At 38.8% G+C, this 18,382-nt stretch overlaps 1 protein-coding gene across 1 annotated transcript in view; it reads left to right on the forward strand.

Annotated features, from left to right (window-relative positions):
- RAD51B (RAD51 paralog B) overlaps window positions 1–18,382 on the forward strand; it is an 885,837-nt gene that overhangs the window by 606,578 nt on the left and 260,877 nt on the right. The window contains exon 8 of the mRNA XM_043986876.1: window positions 1,337–1,433. Within this exon, the coding sequence (XP_043842811.1) occupies window positions 1,337–1,433 (97 nt within the window). The remainder of the gene's footprint in view (window positions 1–1,336; window positions 1,434–18,382) is intronic.

The following is an 18,382-nucleotide window of genomic DNA, read 5'->3' on the forward strand; positions in this document are numbered from 1 at the left end:
ACAGCTAGTAAGTGTTAAGTGTCTGAGGCTGGATTTGAACTCAGGTCCTTCTGACTCCAGGGCCACTGCTCTATCCGCTGCACAACCTAACTGCCCTGCCTTTAAGGTTTTACATATTTACATATATTATCTCCTTGGAGCCTCACAACAATTCTAAAAAGTAGGTACTACTATTGTTATTTTTTATCCCTATTTTACAGATGAGGAAACTGAGACTTAGAGAGGTTAAGGACTGGTCCATCACTTGGCTCAGTAAGGATCAGAGACCATACCATCTTTTTATAATTTCTGTGAGCATGACCTAATTTTTCTATACAGTATCTAAACTTCTAAATCATTCAATGACACTTCTGTATAACTATTATCAAAGAAGATTAAATTTTTTTTAACATGTCCAGTGGAGAAAATACCATATGACTGTGTACTAATGTGACTTTTGTAGCTTGAAGGCCTGTTGGCAAGGATTTTAATAATGAACATGTGATAGAAAGCGATAGAACAACATTATCAGAAAACTTCTGACTTTTAACCAGGAGACATTATTGGCTTTATGACACATTTTCTAAAAATTAGTTAGTTGCAGAGATTCTGCTTGGAGAGATAAAAGTTTAAGAATTAGCAGATTATCGTCTTCATTTTACAGATAGAGTTGAGGGAGAGGTGAACTACTGACCAGATAAATCAGTAAAAGGTAGTCTCCTCTGAATAATGATAATGTTACAACTTTTAAAAATTGAATTATTATTATTATTATCATTATCATTATCATTATTATGTACCAGCAACACATTAAATTTAGTTAATCAACACACACGTATTGAGTGCCTACAATGTGTCAGGCATTGTGCTAGGAGTTGGGGATACAAAGAAAAACCCTGTCCCCATTAAGTTAACAATCTATTATTATACTTTATGGCTAGAAGTTACACTTTGTATTTGTTTTAAAACACAGATGTAGGCAAGATTGAGGAAGGATGTGTTTTCTCATTTCTGTCAGTAGACTTAAAAGGCAATGTCTCTCAGTTTGGAGTTTTGTATGTTTATAATTTAGATCATACTCCTATTTGATGATTTAAGCTTAAGGAAAACCTACCTGAGTACCTAGTATTTCTACATCATCAATGGCTGACAGGCAGCATAATCTGTTTTGGCCTAGAGATAAAGTTGCTGAAAGTCAGAGCCAGGGCCTTCCTGCCTATGTGGCCATCATTCTTCACCTAGTGCACAATCTGCTTTCTGATAGCTCTAATAATTAATTTGGTTGTTTTCTCCTTCTTTCTTCTACTGTCCTTCCACCCCTACCCCACCCCCCAACTTTCTCCCTGTCTGTTCACAGGTTATCTTGACGAATCAAATTACAACCCATCTGAGCGGAGACCTCACTACTCAGGCAGACCTGGTGTCTCCAGCCGATGATTTGTCCCTGTGGGGAGGTAAGAGATCTGTCCTATGGAGGCTGAAACTTGACACTGACATATATCTCCACCTGCCTCTCAGCCTCCTGTTGAAGTTGAGGGACATGGTTAGTAAACTCTGGCCAGTGAACCAAGCCAGAGCTTTGTGAATTTGTCCTCTTCATCTTGTATTCAATCCCTTGTTTTTGGAGACTCCATTACTGTGTCTTAAGAACCCCCTTGTCTGAGTCACAAGTGAGCCATATTCAAGGGGAACCCACTATCTTGATTTCTCTTTCATTAGGTCTTTATCTCCAATTCTTTATCATTATGCTTAGTGAAATGATAAGTAAGGTTTTTTCTTTTACTTGAATATAACCTTTGACCTTCACAAATTAGCTATGTAGAAATTAACTGTAAATTACAATGTTGAACACTTTTTGGAATGTCCTGTAATATATATGCAGGCCAGCAGAAACCAAGTAATGTAGTCATTTATGTTAATTCTGCAAAGAGATTCAGAAAATTCTTCTATTCATAAAATCTACAGTATTTTGTTCCACACTCAGGAAATTATACTCCTGATGACAGTAAACTTTAGTAGATAGATGAATTAGATGAGTTTGTGGTTTGGGGGTTTTAGGCGGTTCAGTAAATTGTGTTGAATTTGAAGTCAGAAAGATCTGGTTTCACATTCTGCCTCAGATATTTAACTATCCATGTAGCCCTGGGCAAGTAACTCAATCTCTGCTTGCCTCAGTGTCTTCATCTATAAAATGGGAATGATATATGAACACCTACTGAAAAGCTCTTTGCAAACCTTAAAGAACTATATAAATGCTGCTGTTATTATCATTATTATTATATCAGATCTGGCTCTATTTCAGGATAAAGGCTGTGGCCTGAGATATACATTTAAGATTATTGCCTCTTGTTTATGTGTCTATTGCCAATTAATCTTTAGATCTTCTTAGTCCTTGGATTGGCTTTTGGATTCTCCTCTGCTCTTCTACTTGTCCCCTGAATTTGTTTGCTTTATTTTGTTATTGTTGTTGTTGAGTAGTATCTGACTCTTCATGACCTCATATGGAGTTTTTCTTGGCAAAGATACTAGAATGGCTTGCCATTTCCTTCTCTGGTAGATTAAGTGACTTGCCCTGAGTCACACAGCTAGTGAATGTCTGAGGTCAGATTTGAATTCAAATCTTCCTGACTCCAGGCCCAATGCTCTATCCACTGAACCACCTAGCTGTCTTGCCTATAGTGCCTATCAAATTGTTTAGTCCTCTATATTTGATTTTCTATGATAGATTCCAGAAAGAAGATTGTTTAATAAATTACTTGATAAAATGCTTATGTTGTTATTGTTGAGTCATTTTTCAGTCGTGTTCGACTCTTCATGACCTTTTTGGGGATTTTCTTGGCAAAGATACAGGAGTGGTTTGTCATTTCCTTCTCCAGCTCATTTTGCTGATGAGGAACTGAGGCAAACAGGGTTAAGTGACATGCTCAGGGTCACACAGCTGGTAAGTGTCTGAGGCTAGATTTGAACTCGAGGAGATGAGATAGATGCTTATAGGCATGCTATATAATTTGTTTTCACAAAACAAAGAAAGAAAAAAACAGTGTCCTAATTCTAAGAGTTGCCAAGGCCCAAAGCCCCAGAGTCATCTTTGTTGTTTCCCTTTGCCTCATCCCCATATCTTGCTTCCTTCATAATTTACACTAAACATAATTCTTTTTCCCCCTCTATGTTGACAGTACCCTACTTTAGGTCTGTAATACCAAATAATTATGATATTCTTTTAAATGGTTTCCTTGGCTTTAGATCCTGTCCAGTCCATCTTGTATACTACCACCAGATTAATTTTCCTAAGACCATGCTTTCAGAAATGTGAACAGAAATCTTCTGTGGCTCTCCATTTTGATTAATCATAAAGCCCAAACCCCATATCCTTGAGCTCAACACCCTTCTCATCTGGCTATAATTTCCTTCTCCAACCTGTATATTATAGGATCATAGATTTAGAGCTGGAAGGGACCTTGTTTTTTTGTCATTCTTTCATGTCTGATTCTTTGTGATCCCAGGGACCGTAGCACTTCAACATCCTCCATGGGGTTTTCTTGGCAAAGATACTAGATTGGTTTGCCATTTCTTTCTCCCCTGGATCTTTATATCTGATTCACTCACAAGTCAAGACATCACCTGTGATATCATTGGTCCTCTTCAAAAACAAAGGACAAGAGCAGCTAGGTGGTGCAGTGGGAAAGTACTGACTTTGAATTCAGGAGGACCTGAGTTTAAATCTGGCCTCAAACACTTGACACTTAGTAGCTGTGTGACCCTGGGCAAGTCACTTAACCCTCATTGCCCCGCAAAAACAAACAAACAAACAAACAAACAAAAACGAAGGACAAACAAGGCAGAGAACATTAAGTGACTTGTACAGCTACTAAGTGTCTGAGGTCACATTTGAACTTAGATCTTCCTGACTCCAGCCTCAGAGCTCTATTCACTGAGCCACCATCATCAAATCCATCCTTTCTAACTCCCATTTTGCACTTGAATAACTTTAAGCTCCTTGACGTTAAATGAATTGCCCAGGGTCACGCATTTAATAAGTATTTGAGATGGAATCTGAACCCAGGTTGCCCTGACTCCCAAGTTTTGTGCCTTATCTATTATATCATGCTGTTTCTCCTACTATTCCCTGAAAAAAATCTTCTCTTGCCACTACATTTTCTATTGATTGTCCTGCAATGCAGGAGGACAATACAGGAGGAATACCCATATGAGAGTATTGCTAGTGTGTACAAGGCACCTAGGTAGCACAGTGGATTGAGCACTTGTTCTGCAGTCAGTAAGAACTGAGTTCAGATCCTCCTTCAGACACTACCTGTGTGACCTTAAACAAGTCATTTAATCTCTGCCTACTTCGGTTTCCTCAACTGTAAAATTGAGATACCTAGCAACCAACTCCCAGGGTGGTTGTGAGAATCAGATGGGATATTTGTAGAGTGCTTAACACAGTGCCTGGCACAAGGTAGGTGCTACCAAAGGCTTATTCCCCTTTCCCTTCCTCTCTGACCTCTACACATTTGAACTGAAGCTTTACCTTTGAGAGGCAGCATGGTATAGGAGCAAGAGAGCACTAACCTGAGTTCAAATCCTTGTTTAGCTGTTTACTATGTGTGTTTCTTTGGACAAGTGACTTAAGCTTTCTTCATCTCTGAAGTAAAGAAGTTGAACCAAATGACCTGTAGATTCTCTTGCAACTCTAAATCTCTTATCCTCTAATATAGGAGTCAGTAAATCATGGCCCTTTGCCCAAATCCTGCCACTTGTTTTTGTATTCCCACTAACTAAAAATGACTTTTATATTTTTAAATAAAATATAACATATTTAAAATAAAAGGCTCTGCCCAACTGGAACATTTTTAGGTACAGACCCAGTGAGAGATTGATTTTGTGTTTTATCATCCAAAGAAAAACTTAGTTAAGGTCAGAGACACTCATCATCAGTTTGACCACAGAGTTATTAATTGTTTTTGCCATAACAACTCTTAAAAACTATCTGGTAAGTTGTAGGAAGGGCTGGGATCTGCATTTATAGAGGGAAGGTGGGATGAGACTACCTCAATGAAATTCCTGAAGAACTGAAGAGAGTCCATTTGGATAATGATGATGCATAATAATAATATTTGTAGTTAGTATTATAATAACTAGCATTTAAAATACTGCTTTAAGGTTTTCAAAACACTTTACAAATAATACCTCATTTGATTTTCACAACAACCTATGAGGTAGAAACTGTTATTATCCCCATTCTGCAGAAAACTCTGGTAGGCAGGGGATAAGTGATTTGCCCAGGGCCAGCTAGAAAATGCTTCAGTCTAAATTTGTGTTTTTGTTTTGTTTCGTTTTGGGTTTTTTTTGGATGGGGCAATGAGGGTTTAGTGACTTGCCCAGTAAGTGTCAAGTGTCTGAGGCCAGATTTGAACAACTTGGGTCCTCCTGAATCCAGGGCTGGTACTTTATCCACCGCACCACCTAGCCACTAGGAGAAGCATCTCATGTATAGCAATGTCCAGTGTTAATACCTACCAAAACAGAAAGACATTTTGTTTCCATTGCTGAACATCAATGGCCTTAGTGAATTTCAGTGTCCCATTCATTCTACCCTCTCATCTCTCTTGTCATAGGGTCATAGATTTAGAGCTTGGAAACCCTGTAGTCCAAACCTTCTCATTTTATAACTGAGGACACTAAGTCCCCAAAAGGTTGTAATTTGACCAAGATCACACTGCGGCAGAGAGAGGATTTGAACTCAGGTCCTCTTAAGTCAAAACAGGGGCTCTTTCTACTACTCCATCATGATTCTCAAGAAAAAAGAGCTTGCAGATATGAAGAACTTTGTTTTGTGAATATATCAATCTAGAAACATTTACTAAGTGCCTACTATGTGTCAGGCACACTGTGCTAAATTCTGGGGATGCAAAAAGAAAGAAAAGATAGTCCCTGCCCTCAAGGAGCTCACAATCTAATGGGGGAGGGGGAAACATACAAACAAATATATACAAAGCAAGCTATACGTAGGATAAATAGGAAACAATTAAAAGAGGGAAGGCATTATAATTAAGAGGGGTTAGGGAAGGCTTCCTGTAGAAGGTGGAATTTTAACTGGGACTTAAAGGAAGCCCAGGAGAGTATGGTAAGAAAACTAGACAAAAACAATTTTTTTTCAGCATGGGGAAAAGGTGACTCTTGAAACCTATAAATGCTTTTTTTGTTCTATGAACTCCTAAGGATGGGAGGGGTCCTAATCATTGTTTTTGTAAGGCTAGGCAGTTCTTTATGCTGCAGGGCTCTTGCAGAGGGCAGAAAGATACATTTACCTAAAAGATTTGTGGTGAAGTTGCTTGCCAGAGAGGTTAAATGGATGAATGCCTTAGAACACTGATATCCATTTTTAGGGTTATTGTTTATGGTGATTCATGTTACTATGGTTTTATATGTTTGAAGTGTGTTTTAAAAATGTTTAAAGGCATTTTTTTAACCCTGTGAGTACATTGGAATACGGAGCATTCCATTACCGAAGCTTCACAGATATGTTCGATGTCCTTTGTGGGGGACTGGCCACTGGTGGGCAGAGAAATTTGGGAAAGGAAGACTTTGGAGGTGATGTCCTAGATAAAAGGCGTTTTCTCTGGCTGTCCCCACACCTGGAATGCTATCTCTCTCCAGCTCTATCTCCTGGCTTTCCAACCTTCCTTCAATTCCCAGTTAAATCTCACCTTCTACAAGAAGCCTCCCTCTGATGATTATTTACAACTTATCCTTCCTCTCTCTCTCTCCCTCTGTGTGTGTGTGTGTGTGTGTGTGTATGTATATATATCTTTTTTATATATAGTTCTTTGCATGTTGTCTCTCCCCACAAGAACGGGAGCTCTTCAAGGGCAGGAACCCTTTTTTCCCTTTTTTTATGTCTCCTGTACTTAACACAATATCTGGAACACAGTAGGCACCTAATAACCACTGACTAATCAGCATAGTATTGAGATATTCTGTAAGCTTATATAAGCCTAGAAAATGCCTCCTTCTGGGGCACCTAGGTGGATAAAGCACCAGCCCTGGATTCAGGATTATCTGAGTTCAAATCTGGCCTCAGACACTTGACACTTACTAGCTATGTGACCCTGGGCAAGTCACTTAACCCTCATTGTCCCACACACAAAAAAAAAAAAGAAAAGAAAAGAAAAGAAAATGCCTCCTTCTGCTTCCTGCTCCCTTTCGACATCTCTTTCTCTGTTTCTTTCAGTCCATTTCTGTTTCTATCTCTCTCGTGTGCAAACCAATAAGAAACATAGGGATATGAGGAGGAGGTCAAATTAGTCTTGTTTGTTTTTCATCCAATGACAAGTAATAGGTTTCATCTACAGAAGAGAAAATCCTCCTTAAGTACAGTAGTTCTCCTTTAACAGTAACAGTGAGAGGGCAGCTAGGTGGCTCAGTGGATAAAGCACTGGCCCTGGATTCAGGAGGACCTGAGTCCAAATCTGGCCTCAGACACTTGACGCTTACTAGCTGTGTGACCCTGGACAAGTCACTTAACCCTCATTGTCCTGGAAAAAAACCAAACCAAAACAAAACCAAACCACAAAACCCAGTAATGATGAGAAGAGAGCCACTGACTAAGAGTAGCCATTGATAAAGTGATTTGATTGGAGTTAAGATGCTCTCTCAGTACCGGACAGTTCAGGGAAATGAAATCACCCCTGCTGTAATGCAGAAAAGGGACTATAAATGACCGTCCTACCTCAAGATCCTTTCCGCCCCAGAAGATCCTGGGATATTAATATCTGTCAGCTGCAGACCCAGAGCCTCCCCCTGCTGAGATCAAAAGAGAGCCCCTATCTTAGCTGGAACAAGGTCATCTGCACACTGCTGTAAACGAGAGCAAAGCCCTGTCCCTGCTGGCTTGGAGGAAAGTCGGTGGGGGAGGAGAAGTCAGGAGTTGAGGAGGCATTCTCTCAGGCTTCTTTCATCTCAGCTGACCAGCTGCTGCCTGTCCAGTGTTTGTAAAGTTGAGAGTTATCTTTGTTTTCGTGCATTCTCAATGAAACTTGTTTTGTATGCTTTTGCTTATATTTGGTAGTTCCTTGCTCCTTGGATGAGTTGACAGTCATATCAGTTCAGATCCTTGGCTCAGTTCTCCTCGATGTGTTTTTATTCCACTGTGGAATTGTAGGGTTCTAGGCCAGAAGAATCCAGACTGGGAGACTGAGAACTTCTGAAGCCCAGAGGAAGGGACCCAAAGTTTTAAAGTAAATCTAAGGAGCAGAAGCCATTATTCTTGATTCTGTCCATTGTCTGGACGTTGGTACAACTAACCGCTATTTTTGGAGTTATGAGGCTACCCTAAGAAATATGTTTCTTGGAAAGGTACACACATCAGGAGTTCTTTTTTGTCATCTTAGAGATAACATAAAACTAGAAGAATATCTATGGCATCTCAATAGTATGTAGTATCTCTTTCCTCCTTATGACCAAACTTTGAACAAGTAGGGAACATATATTTACCTATATGTTACTTAGGAGGTAATCAGTAAGGGAGATAATCACTTGGGATGTAGACAGTAAGGAGAGACATCTGATAGTACATCTGGCCAGACAACGTAGGATAGGCTAGAGCAACATGAGAACTCAGTGGGCATAATGTAAGATAGAGGCATTGTTTGGTATAGTTGTGAGAACATAGGATCATGACATTTTAGAACTGGAATGGATCTTAGAAATCAATCTCCTTACTTTAGAGATTGGGAAACAGTCCTCAGGAATTGTGGGAGGGAAGGGGGGAGGAAGGAAGAAAGGAAGGAAGGAAGGGGAGGGAAGGAGGAAGAAAGGAGGGAAAGAAGGGAGGGATGAAGGAAAGGAAAGGAAGGGAAGGAGGGAGGGAGGAAATAATCATTTATTAAGTGCCTTTTATGTGCCAGGCACTGTGCTAAATGCTTTACAAATATTAAATCATTTAATCCTTATAATAACCTTGGGAGTTTATAAAATGGGGATACATATTATTATAGCTAATAGTTCAATTTTTTTCTCTAAGATTAAAAGGAAGAAATCCCATAGTAGTACTTTTCAATTGTAGATTTAAGAAATATATTTCTTGGGGCAGATAGGTGGCGCAGTAGATAAAGCACCATCCTTGGATTCAGGAGGACCTGAGTTCAAATATCACTTCAGACACTTGACATTTACTAGCTCTGTGACCTTGGGCAAGTCACTTAACCCTCATTGCTCTGCCCCCCCCAAAACAAAAAACAAAAAACAAAAACAAACAAACAAAAAGAAATATATTTCTTAGATCAGTCATAGCTCCGGAAGTACAAGTGTTTTTGCATGCAAAACAGTGGTTGGGTGTATTAATGTCCCCCTGAGAAAACTGAAGAAGTTAGATGAATTTCCCAGGGTCAAATCACCAGTAAGTATCTGAGGCCAGATTTGAACTCAGTCTTCCTGACTCCAGGCCCAGCATTCACTTCGAAGCTTACTTTTCTGTAATTTTTTTTAATGGGCTTGCATACATTTTGTACAGATTGACTCATTTCCCAGTGTGAACACTAAATCTGTGTTTGTTGAATGAATGTACATATAGGAAAAATTGATCAATTTCCCATTCTGAGTATTCAGAGCATCCTTCTCTTTTCCCCCCTCTTTTTAGCAGGCATTCCTTTCCTTCTCATTACTGTTATTCTTTCCCAGGCTGTGGCACAAGATAATCTAAAGTAAAAATACATAGGAAGAAAAGAACACAAGTCGGGGCTAAAGGGGAGGGGTTAGGGAGGGGCTGGAGAAAACAGTGACAAAATGAAATGAAAGTTCTTGTTTTAATAGTGGAGACCTTTCTGTTCACCAAGCTGCCTGTGTCTGGGTACTTGACAACTGAATTCATCTGCTAGAGAAAGTATTTGGGGATTTATGCTCCTTGGCAAACCATTCTGACCAGAAGTTGCAGTCTGTTTGTAAACTTGCATGGGAGCGGATGGCTTGCTTTTACAAATCTGACCAAGCCAGAGTAGTTCAGGATAGTTAAGGGGGTGTAGTGGGGGGACCATGGGGTTCGTGGTTGTGAAAGAAAAAGACTTCAAAGTGAGCTGCACACTCTGAGGCTCTAACATCACTGTTGATTTCCAGCTGGATAGACTTGGATTTACTGCAGGATGTTTGAAAATATGGTTCCCTGCTAATCTCAGACAGTTGCTATGATCAATGGCCTTTTTTATTTCCGATTGAAAAAAACACACAACCCACTGGTGTTTCTGCTCAAATTGTGTGTCCTTTCAGCTTTGTTATTATAGTTGTGATTTACTGCCCTGTGTGACTCAAATTTGTAATACATTAACCACAAAAGTTGGGATAGATGGGTCAGGTTAACAGAATTCTCCCAACAGTGTACCTTGGAGCCATTCCCCAGCCAAAATGCAAACCAAATGTAAATTGGTTTAAAGAAGATCATGGAGGGGGAAGCTAGGTGGCACAGTGGATAGAACACCGGCCCTGGAGTCAGGAGTACCTGAGTTCAAATCCGGCCTCAGACACTTAACACTTACTAGCTGTGTGACCCTGGGCAAGTCACTTAACCCCAATTGCCTAAAAAACAAAACAAAACAAAAAACCCCCCCAAAATAAAGGTGACATAAAGAAGATCATGGAGAATGGGTGTGGTTGGAAGTGTTCTAAGGAGCCACCTCCTTGGAGTGTCCTGGGGGTGAACAGATTAGTTGATGCTTTGAAAACACGGTGCCAGGGTTAATATTACCCAGGATGAAACCATCTATCTCTGTTGCTGACGTTAGCATTTCCATAGATTTTGAAAATGCTTTAAAGTGATGAATTTCTTAATCCACCTAAAGCAACCAAAGGATAAAGAGGGGAAATGAATTGCTTCAGAGGCCACACAGCAAGTGAGTGGCAATGCCAAGAATAGAACTCAAGAGTTCCTGACTTTAAATCCTAGGCTTAAATGGGGCTGCCTTGGAAAGAGTGATTATTGGATGAAGACGCATAAATGTCCTCGTGGCCTTCTGCTATTGGCTCTGAAGCAGCAGACATACAATGGATACACATAGAAACTGCCACTCATATCGGAGATGGACACGGGATACATGGCATATGGCGGGCCTGTACTCTGTTCTCGGCAGCAGCCTCTCAGGACCATGCAGATGCCAACAAAAAACCAGGGCTTCATGCACCCAATAACTACAAGAATGGAAATGCCTGACTTATGGAAGAAGCATAAGAGCCCCAACTATGTGCAGTATGACCAAAAGATGACTAAGTTTTGTGTCACAGGGTTGAGATAGTGGGAGTTTAGAACATTTGTAAAGTGGGGGATAACAACAGCTACTTTACCTCAGAGCACAGTCGTGAGCAACAGATGAAATAATGGATGGCTAGCCTTATATAAATTCCAGTATTCTTACTCTTCTTCTTATTTTAAATCTTGAACGGCCACTTACACATTGAAGAGAGAGGAAATTATGTGGTTTTCAGCAACAGGATCCAATTAAGAACTATGAGAACAAAATAAGGGAAGAAACATTAAAATGGAACACCACAACAGACTTCTTGACCTAGAGTTTGGTTTGGCGAAGAATAGCATCCCACACGGAGAAGCATTTGAAGCTTGACATTTGGATGTCAGAATAGGTGAGGACTAATGTGTCCTGCACAGAGAACAGTCTTTTTTGTTGTGTTTTGGAGGAAGGACAAAAGCCAAATGATCCACAGCCTTTTCTTCTTGTTCTTTCCTCACATGTACAACCCCTGCCCAGATCCTCCCTCCTTTGGGATTCCAGCGATTCACTGGCCAGTTTCCCAGATCTACATATGTCCCTGTGGATGCTTGGATGCCAAGAGGACAGACAGAGGAATAAACAAACAAGTAAACAAAACAACCCCCCCCCCAAAAAAAATCCATTCTCTATTGAAGTTCCAGAGAGATGGGAGTTTAAAAAAAAAAGCCCAGAGGAAGGGATCCTCCAAGACTTCAAAAGACTGGGGAGCTGTCTGAACTATAGGTTTGAGCAATCCCAGTTGAGTAGGAAGCTTGTTTATTCTTATTCAAGGAATTTTTACACCCTAGGCTGAAAGGGCCCACAAGGCAACAAGTATTATAATGAATGGAAGAATGGCTGTCTTCTGGATTGTCCCCAGGCACAAATTAGCTTGTCTTCTTTTTTGTTTTGTTTTGTTTTGGTTTTTTTATTGAGGCAATTGGGGTTAAGTGACTTGCCCAGGGTCACACAGCTAGTAAGTGTAAAGTGTCTGAGGCTGGATTTGAACTCAGGTCCTCCTGAATCCAGAGCCATTTTAGCTTGTCTTCTTTTTTTTGTTTTGTTTTTTTTGTTTTTGTGCAGGGCAATGGGGGTTAAGTGACTTGCTCAGGGTCACACAGCTAGTAAGTGTCAAGTGTCTGAAGTTGGATTTGAACTCAGGTACTACTGAATCCAGGGCTGGTGCTTTATCCACTGTGCCACCTAGCCGCCCCCTAGCTTGTCTTCTAATATGGCATGACAGGGCTTCAGAAAACAGGTGTTATGTTTACTAGGTTCCTTTTTTTTTTTTTAATTATAAATGTTGTTTTGACCAGAACTGAACAGTGTGGCCCATCTCAGGTCTCCTAGATGTTTATTTCTTTTGGAATCTCATTTCTTAGTTCTTTATGGTACTTAGGCATTCACTAAATAGAAAGTAGTCACACTGACCTCCCTTTATAAAACAGATGGATTCCTGAAAGCATAGATGTTGCATCTATATTTTTAATATTTGGAGATCACTTTATACTGGAGGAAAGTTCTACTTGGGCCCACCATATAATAATCTGAACATTTACATCAAGGAGGATTTTGCCTTCACCAATCTTCATTATTAATTCTCCCTACACAAACCCTGAAGGAAAAGTTAGTAGAATGTAAACTCAATCCTATGTAATCTTTATTCATAGTTCAAAAGCACCCATGTATTAAAATATACCACACAATTAATCCCATGTTGCCACTTCTTAAATTCTTTTTTTTTTTTTTTAGTGAGGCAATTGGGGTTAAGTGACCTTGCCCAGGGTCACACAGCTAGTAAGTGTTAAGTATCTGAGGTGATGCAAGACACGACAGGTATTCTGCAGAATCCAGGGGCCCGGTGCTCTATCCACTGTGCCACCTAGCTGCCCCATGTTGCCAATTCTTAATGACTTCATTTGGATGATGTTGCCCAAATAGCCATTCTTGCTAGAATGGAATGCCAGATAGAAAGAAATCCCCTGCTTGAGGGAATACTGAAAAGAATAGGCACAGTTCCTATCTTTGAGGAACTTACTATCTATTTACATTTGAGTATCAATAACAATAACAAGTGACATTTTTATAATGCAAAACTTTTTACAAGCATTTTATTTTATTTTATCTTCACAAAAACCCTGGGAGGTCCGTGTTCTTTTTTTGGGGGGGGGGAGGGGCAGGGCAATGAAGGTTAAGTGACTTGCCCAGGGTCACACAGCTAGTAAATGTCAAGTGTCTAATCCAGGGCCACCTAGCTGCCCCCAGTGTTCTTGTTATCCCCATTTTAGACATGAGGAAACTGAGGCATACAGGTTTAGGTGATGTGTCCAAGGTTACACAACTAGTCAGTGTCTGAGGCAGGATTTGAACTCAGGTGTTCCTGCCCCAATAGACCTATGATTTTAGTGGTGTGGATGCTCATTCTCTCAGTACAGACAACAGCTTATCCATGCCTTCTCTCATGCTGTGTTATTTTTATCTATGTTTTTTGTACATAGTAAAGGAAATAAAGTACACAGGTAATCCATATCAAAATATAAGTGCTGTGAAATCTACAAACAAAATTTAGTAAGGTTCAGAGAATAGGGAAATGATTTGGTTCATTAGGGACAACTTCCTATAGGAAGTAGTATCTGAACTAGGCATGGACAAGCGGAACAAATATGTCATTCTTCTCATCACTCAGGCTTAATTCTGTGCTGGTGGAGAAGGCATTCCAAACCCAGTGAGCAAACAGAATTAGCAAAATTAGGGATGTGGGAAACGAACAGGGCTTTGAGGGGAAATGATAAGTAACCTAATTTGGCTAGAGTTTAAGGTATTTGCAGTATAGTGTGAGAGAAGTCTGGAAAGGTAGGTTGGGGCCAAAATATTGTAGGCCTTTAAATGACTAAGGAATATGGACTTGAGTGAATTAAGTAAGATCCCTTCCAGGTCTATGATGTATGACTTTATCTTATAGACAGTGGAGAAACTATTGAAGATTTCTAAGTGAGAAGGTTATATAGTGAGATCTGCTCTTAGAATTAATTGGGCAGTGGTTTATAGGATGAAAAGCAGAGTGGTATAGTGTATCAGAAAGACCTGAGCTCAAGTCCAGCCTGAGAAACATACTAGTTTTGTGGCTAATGGTAAGTCATTTAACCACTCATTGCCCCAGGTGACTTTCTAATACTGTTAGTTACAGATAAGTTGATGATATGCATCACAGGAGGGAGTTTCCCTATCAGGGAGTTCCCCTATACCAGTGAAATCATAGGTCTGGACCCCCACAGCTCCCCCACACCACCCCCAAATGTCAGATGGATTACAAGCAGAGAGACCAGTTAAGAGACTATTGCCATCATCTCTGACCTAAGTGTATTAATGAATGGCCTAAACCAGGATGGTAGCAGTGAAAACGGAAAGGAGGGGGCCTTAAACATATTTTGGAGGTAAAATCCATAATAAGTGGTGACTGAATGGCTTTTGAGATGAAACAGAGGGAAGGAATCAAAGATGACTTAGATCTAGAAAAATGGTGGGGTCTTTAGCAGAAGTAGGAAAGTCCAGAGAAAAAGCTGGTTTGGAGGGATGGGGGAGCCAGAGCTTGGTTTTGTAAATTAATTGTTATATGTTGCTCTTGTCAATTGAATTCTTAAGACAGGGTGTCTTGGGGAGGGCAAGGCAATTCTCAGGAAACTGAAATATATGCAGTGTTAAAGTTCTCTTATATAAGTGACATCATGCCCATAATTTTTTTTTTGTAGGGCAATGAGGGTTAAGTGACTTGCCCAGGGTCACACAGCTAGTAAGTGTCAAGTATCTGAGGCTGGATTTGAACTCAGGTCCTCCTGAATCCAGGGCCAGTGCTTTATCCACTGGGCCACCTAGCTGTCCCTCATGCCCATAATTTTTGTAAAATTTCTTTTTAAAATTATGAACCAAATGAGCATCAACAAGCATCATCATCATCATCATAGCTAACATGTATATAGAGCTTACTATGGGCCAGGCACTGTGCTAAGTACTTTACAACTGTTGTTTCATTTGATCCTTACAACAACCCTGCAAGGTAGGTGCTACTATTATCCTCATTTTATACATAAGGAAACCGAGGCAAACAGAGATTAAGTGACCTTGTCCCATGTCACACAGCTAGTAAGCATCTGAGGCTGGACTTGAAGTTGGGTTTTCCTGACTCCAGGCCTGGCATTCTAGCTTGTATGCCACCTAGCTGCCTATGTGGATGTTTTAATATACAAATAACAGAAAAAGAGTTTATGATCTCTACTACATAAAATTTGGGTTATTTTTTAGACCATATATTAATTGAACAAGATCGTATCAACTTTGGGCATCTTCTCCCTTCTGAACTTCCTTCTGCTCTCTTCTTTGTATTTCTAAGTGTTTCATGGATGCCCTATTCTTTCTTTCTTCCCTTTTTTTTTTTTTTTTTTTGGTTATCATTATCACTACCCACCAATTTTCCCCTCCACTTCTTCTCACCCTCCACTCCTGAAAACAAAAGCTCTGCCTTGTAACAAATACAGTCATGTAAAGAAAATCCACAAATCAGCCTTGTCTGAGCATGTCTTCTTCTATAACCACTGCTCTGTCAAGTGGTTGGAGGCAAGATTCATCATCAGTCTTTTGGAGTTATGATTGGAGATTACATTGTTCAGAGTTTGTAAACTTTTCAAAATTGTTTTCATTTATGTTACTATGGTCATCATATAAGTGAATTCTCTTGGTTCTGCTCAAATCATGTGCCTCAGTCCCCTCAAATTTCCCTAATTTCACTGAACCCATGCCATGGATCATTTCTGGAGGCACAAGATTATTCCATAAGGTTTATTTATCATCATTTGTTCAGCTATTCCTATTTGATGGGCACCTCCTTTATTTAAAGTTCTTTGTTACAACAAAAACAGACAAGAATATTTTTGTATATAGGGTTCTTTCCCTCTGGCTTTGACCTCTTTGAGGGATAAGCGCAGTAGTGATATTTCTGGATTAAAGGGGATGCATGGTTTGGTGACTTTTGGGTATAATTTCATTACAGATAATGATAGTTCTTTCATTTATGTAGTTACTATTTACCATATTGAAGAATAGTCCATAAATGGGTTTTATAATTTCTTAGAAGCCTTTTCAGCCCCTATTGCTACAGTCATGTGATTTTAATATTTTTTAAATGATTGTCTATTATGTTTATAGTTTTCCTAATATTGAACCAAGCTTGCATTCCTGATATAAATCAAACCTGGTCTTCAGTTTTTTGTTATGATGTTTTTAATATGTTGCCATCACCTTTTTGCTAATATTTTATTTAATATATTTGTATCAATATTCATTAGTGATAATGACCTCTTGTCTATTTTCTCTGCTTTTTCTCTATTTTTCTCCTGACTTTAGGCATCAGGATTATATTTATTTCCTATTAGGAGATTGGTAAAATCCCTCCTTCCTATTTTTGCAAGCAGTTTATATAATATTGAAATTGTTCCTTGCATGTTTGATCAAATTCACTCAATTCATCTGGTCCTGGGCTTCTTTCAGGGGTTGTGAGGGGTACATTTACTTTGTGGCTATTCAGTTTTTTTCTGTGACTTACTTAAATTTTCTACTTTTTATTGTATTAATCTAAGTTTTTTATATTTTTATAAATTGAATATGTTTATCTGTTTCTTTTATCAGTTTTATTGGCATATGTTTGGACAAAATAATTTTTCACTTCTTTTTTTTTTTTTTTGGTGGGGCAATGAGGGTATGACTTGCCCAGGATCACACAGCTAGTGTGTATCAAGTGTTTGATGCCCAATTTGAACTCAGGTCCTCCTGAATCCAGGGCTGGTGCTTTATCCACTATGCCACCTAGCTGCCCCTGGACAAAATAATTTTAAACAGTCAACTTCATTGTCTCTTCATTTGTTGTGAATCTTTTTTCATTTTTTGATATTGGCAATCCCCCTCCCCCCCCGTGTCTTTAGTCAGATTAGCCATCAGTTGATCTGTTTCATTAGAACCAGTTTCTAGGTTGTTCTTTTTTTTTTCTTTTAATTAATTAAACTTTTTCCTTTCTTCCCCCACCAGTTTTGGTTATCTTCTCTTTGATTTTCAAAATGCCCATTTTTGTGTTAGAGAAATGATTTGTTATTTTTCTAAATTTTTTAGTTCTGTGACCAATTAATTTATTTTTTTATTTATATTTTTTATATCAGCAAAGCTGATAAAAACATTTAGAGATATATGTAACTATATCTAACTATATCTAATTATATAACTATATCTAACTATATAATTATAATAACTCTCTCTCTCTCTCTCTCTCTCTCTCTCTCTCTCTCTCTCTCTCTCTCTCTCTCTCTCTCTATATATATATATATATATATATATATATATATATATATATATATATATATATATAAAATCCCCTACTGAATGCTTTGGCTGCATCCCAAAAGTTTTGGTATATCTTTTCATTGTAAGTAATTTTCTTTAATCAAAATTTCTATTGTTTTTATGACTTCTTTGACTCATCAGTTCTTTAGTATTAAATTGTGTGCCTTCATTTAAATTGAAACTTTTTTTCAAATTGCCATTATTGATTGTAACTGATATTGCATTGTGGACAACAAAGGATATGCTCAAAATTTCTACTTTTCTGAATTTGCTTATGAATTTTCAATACCTTAGCACATGGCCACATTTTGTAAAGGTGGCATACATAGCTAAGATATATACACACAAACATATACACATACACTTACACATACAAATATGTACACATAGACACACATACACACACATATTTGTTTCTACTCAACTCTGGTCTTTTCAATCAGAAATGCTTCAAAATCCCCATGTCTATTAATGCCCCCACCCAAAAATAAAATTATACTTCATTTTGATTCTTTGATTCTTGTTTCTAGGCCTTTTTTATTTGCTTTTTTGAATATTGCATTACAAGATTTTTCTCTCCTTCATATAATCTGCTGCCAAATCATATATGATCCTGATTGCGGATCCTTAATACTTTAATACTTTCTGGCATACCATGAAGTATTTCTTTCTTTGACTCAGAAGCTCTGGATTTTGACTATGACATTCCTGTGTATTTTCAGTTTCGGGTTTCTTTCAGAAGATGATCAGTGGACTCTTTCTAT

Source organism: Dromiciops gliroides, chromosome 2 (genome assembly GCF_019393635.1).
Source record: "Dromiciops gliroides isolate mDroGli1 chromosome 2, mDroGli1.pri, whole genome shotgun sequence".
Classification (NCBI taxonomy): Eukaryota; Metazoa; Chordata; class Mammalia; order Microbiotheria; family Microbiotheriidae; genus Dromiciops; species Dromiciops gliroides.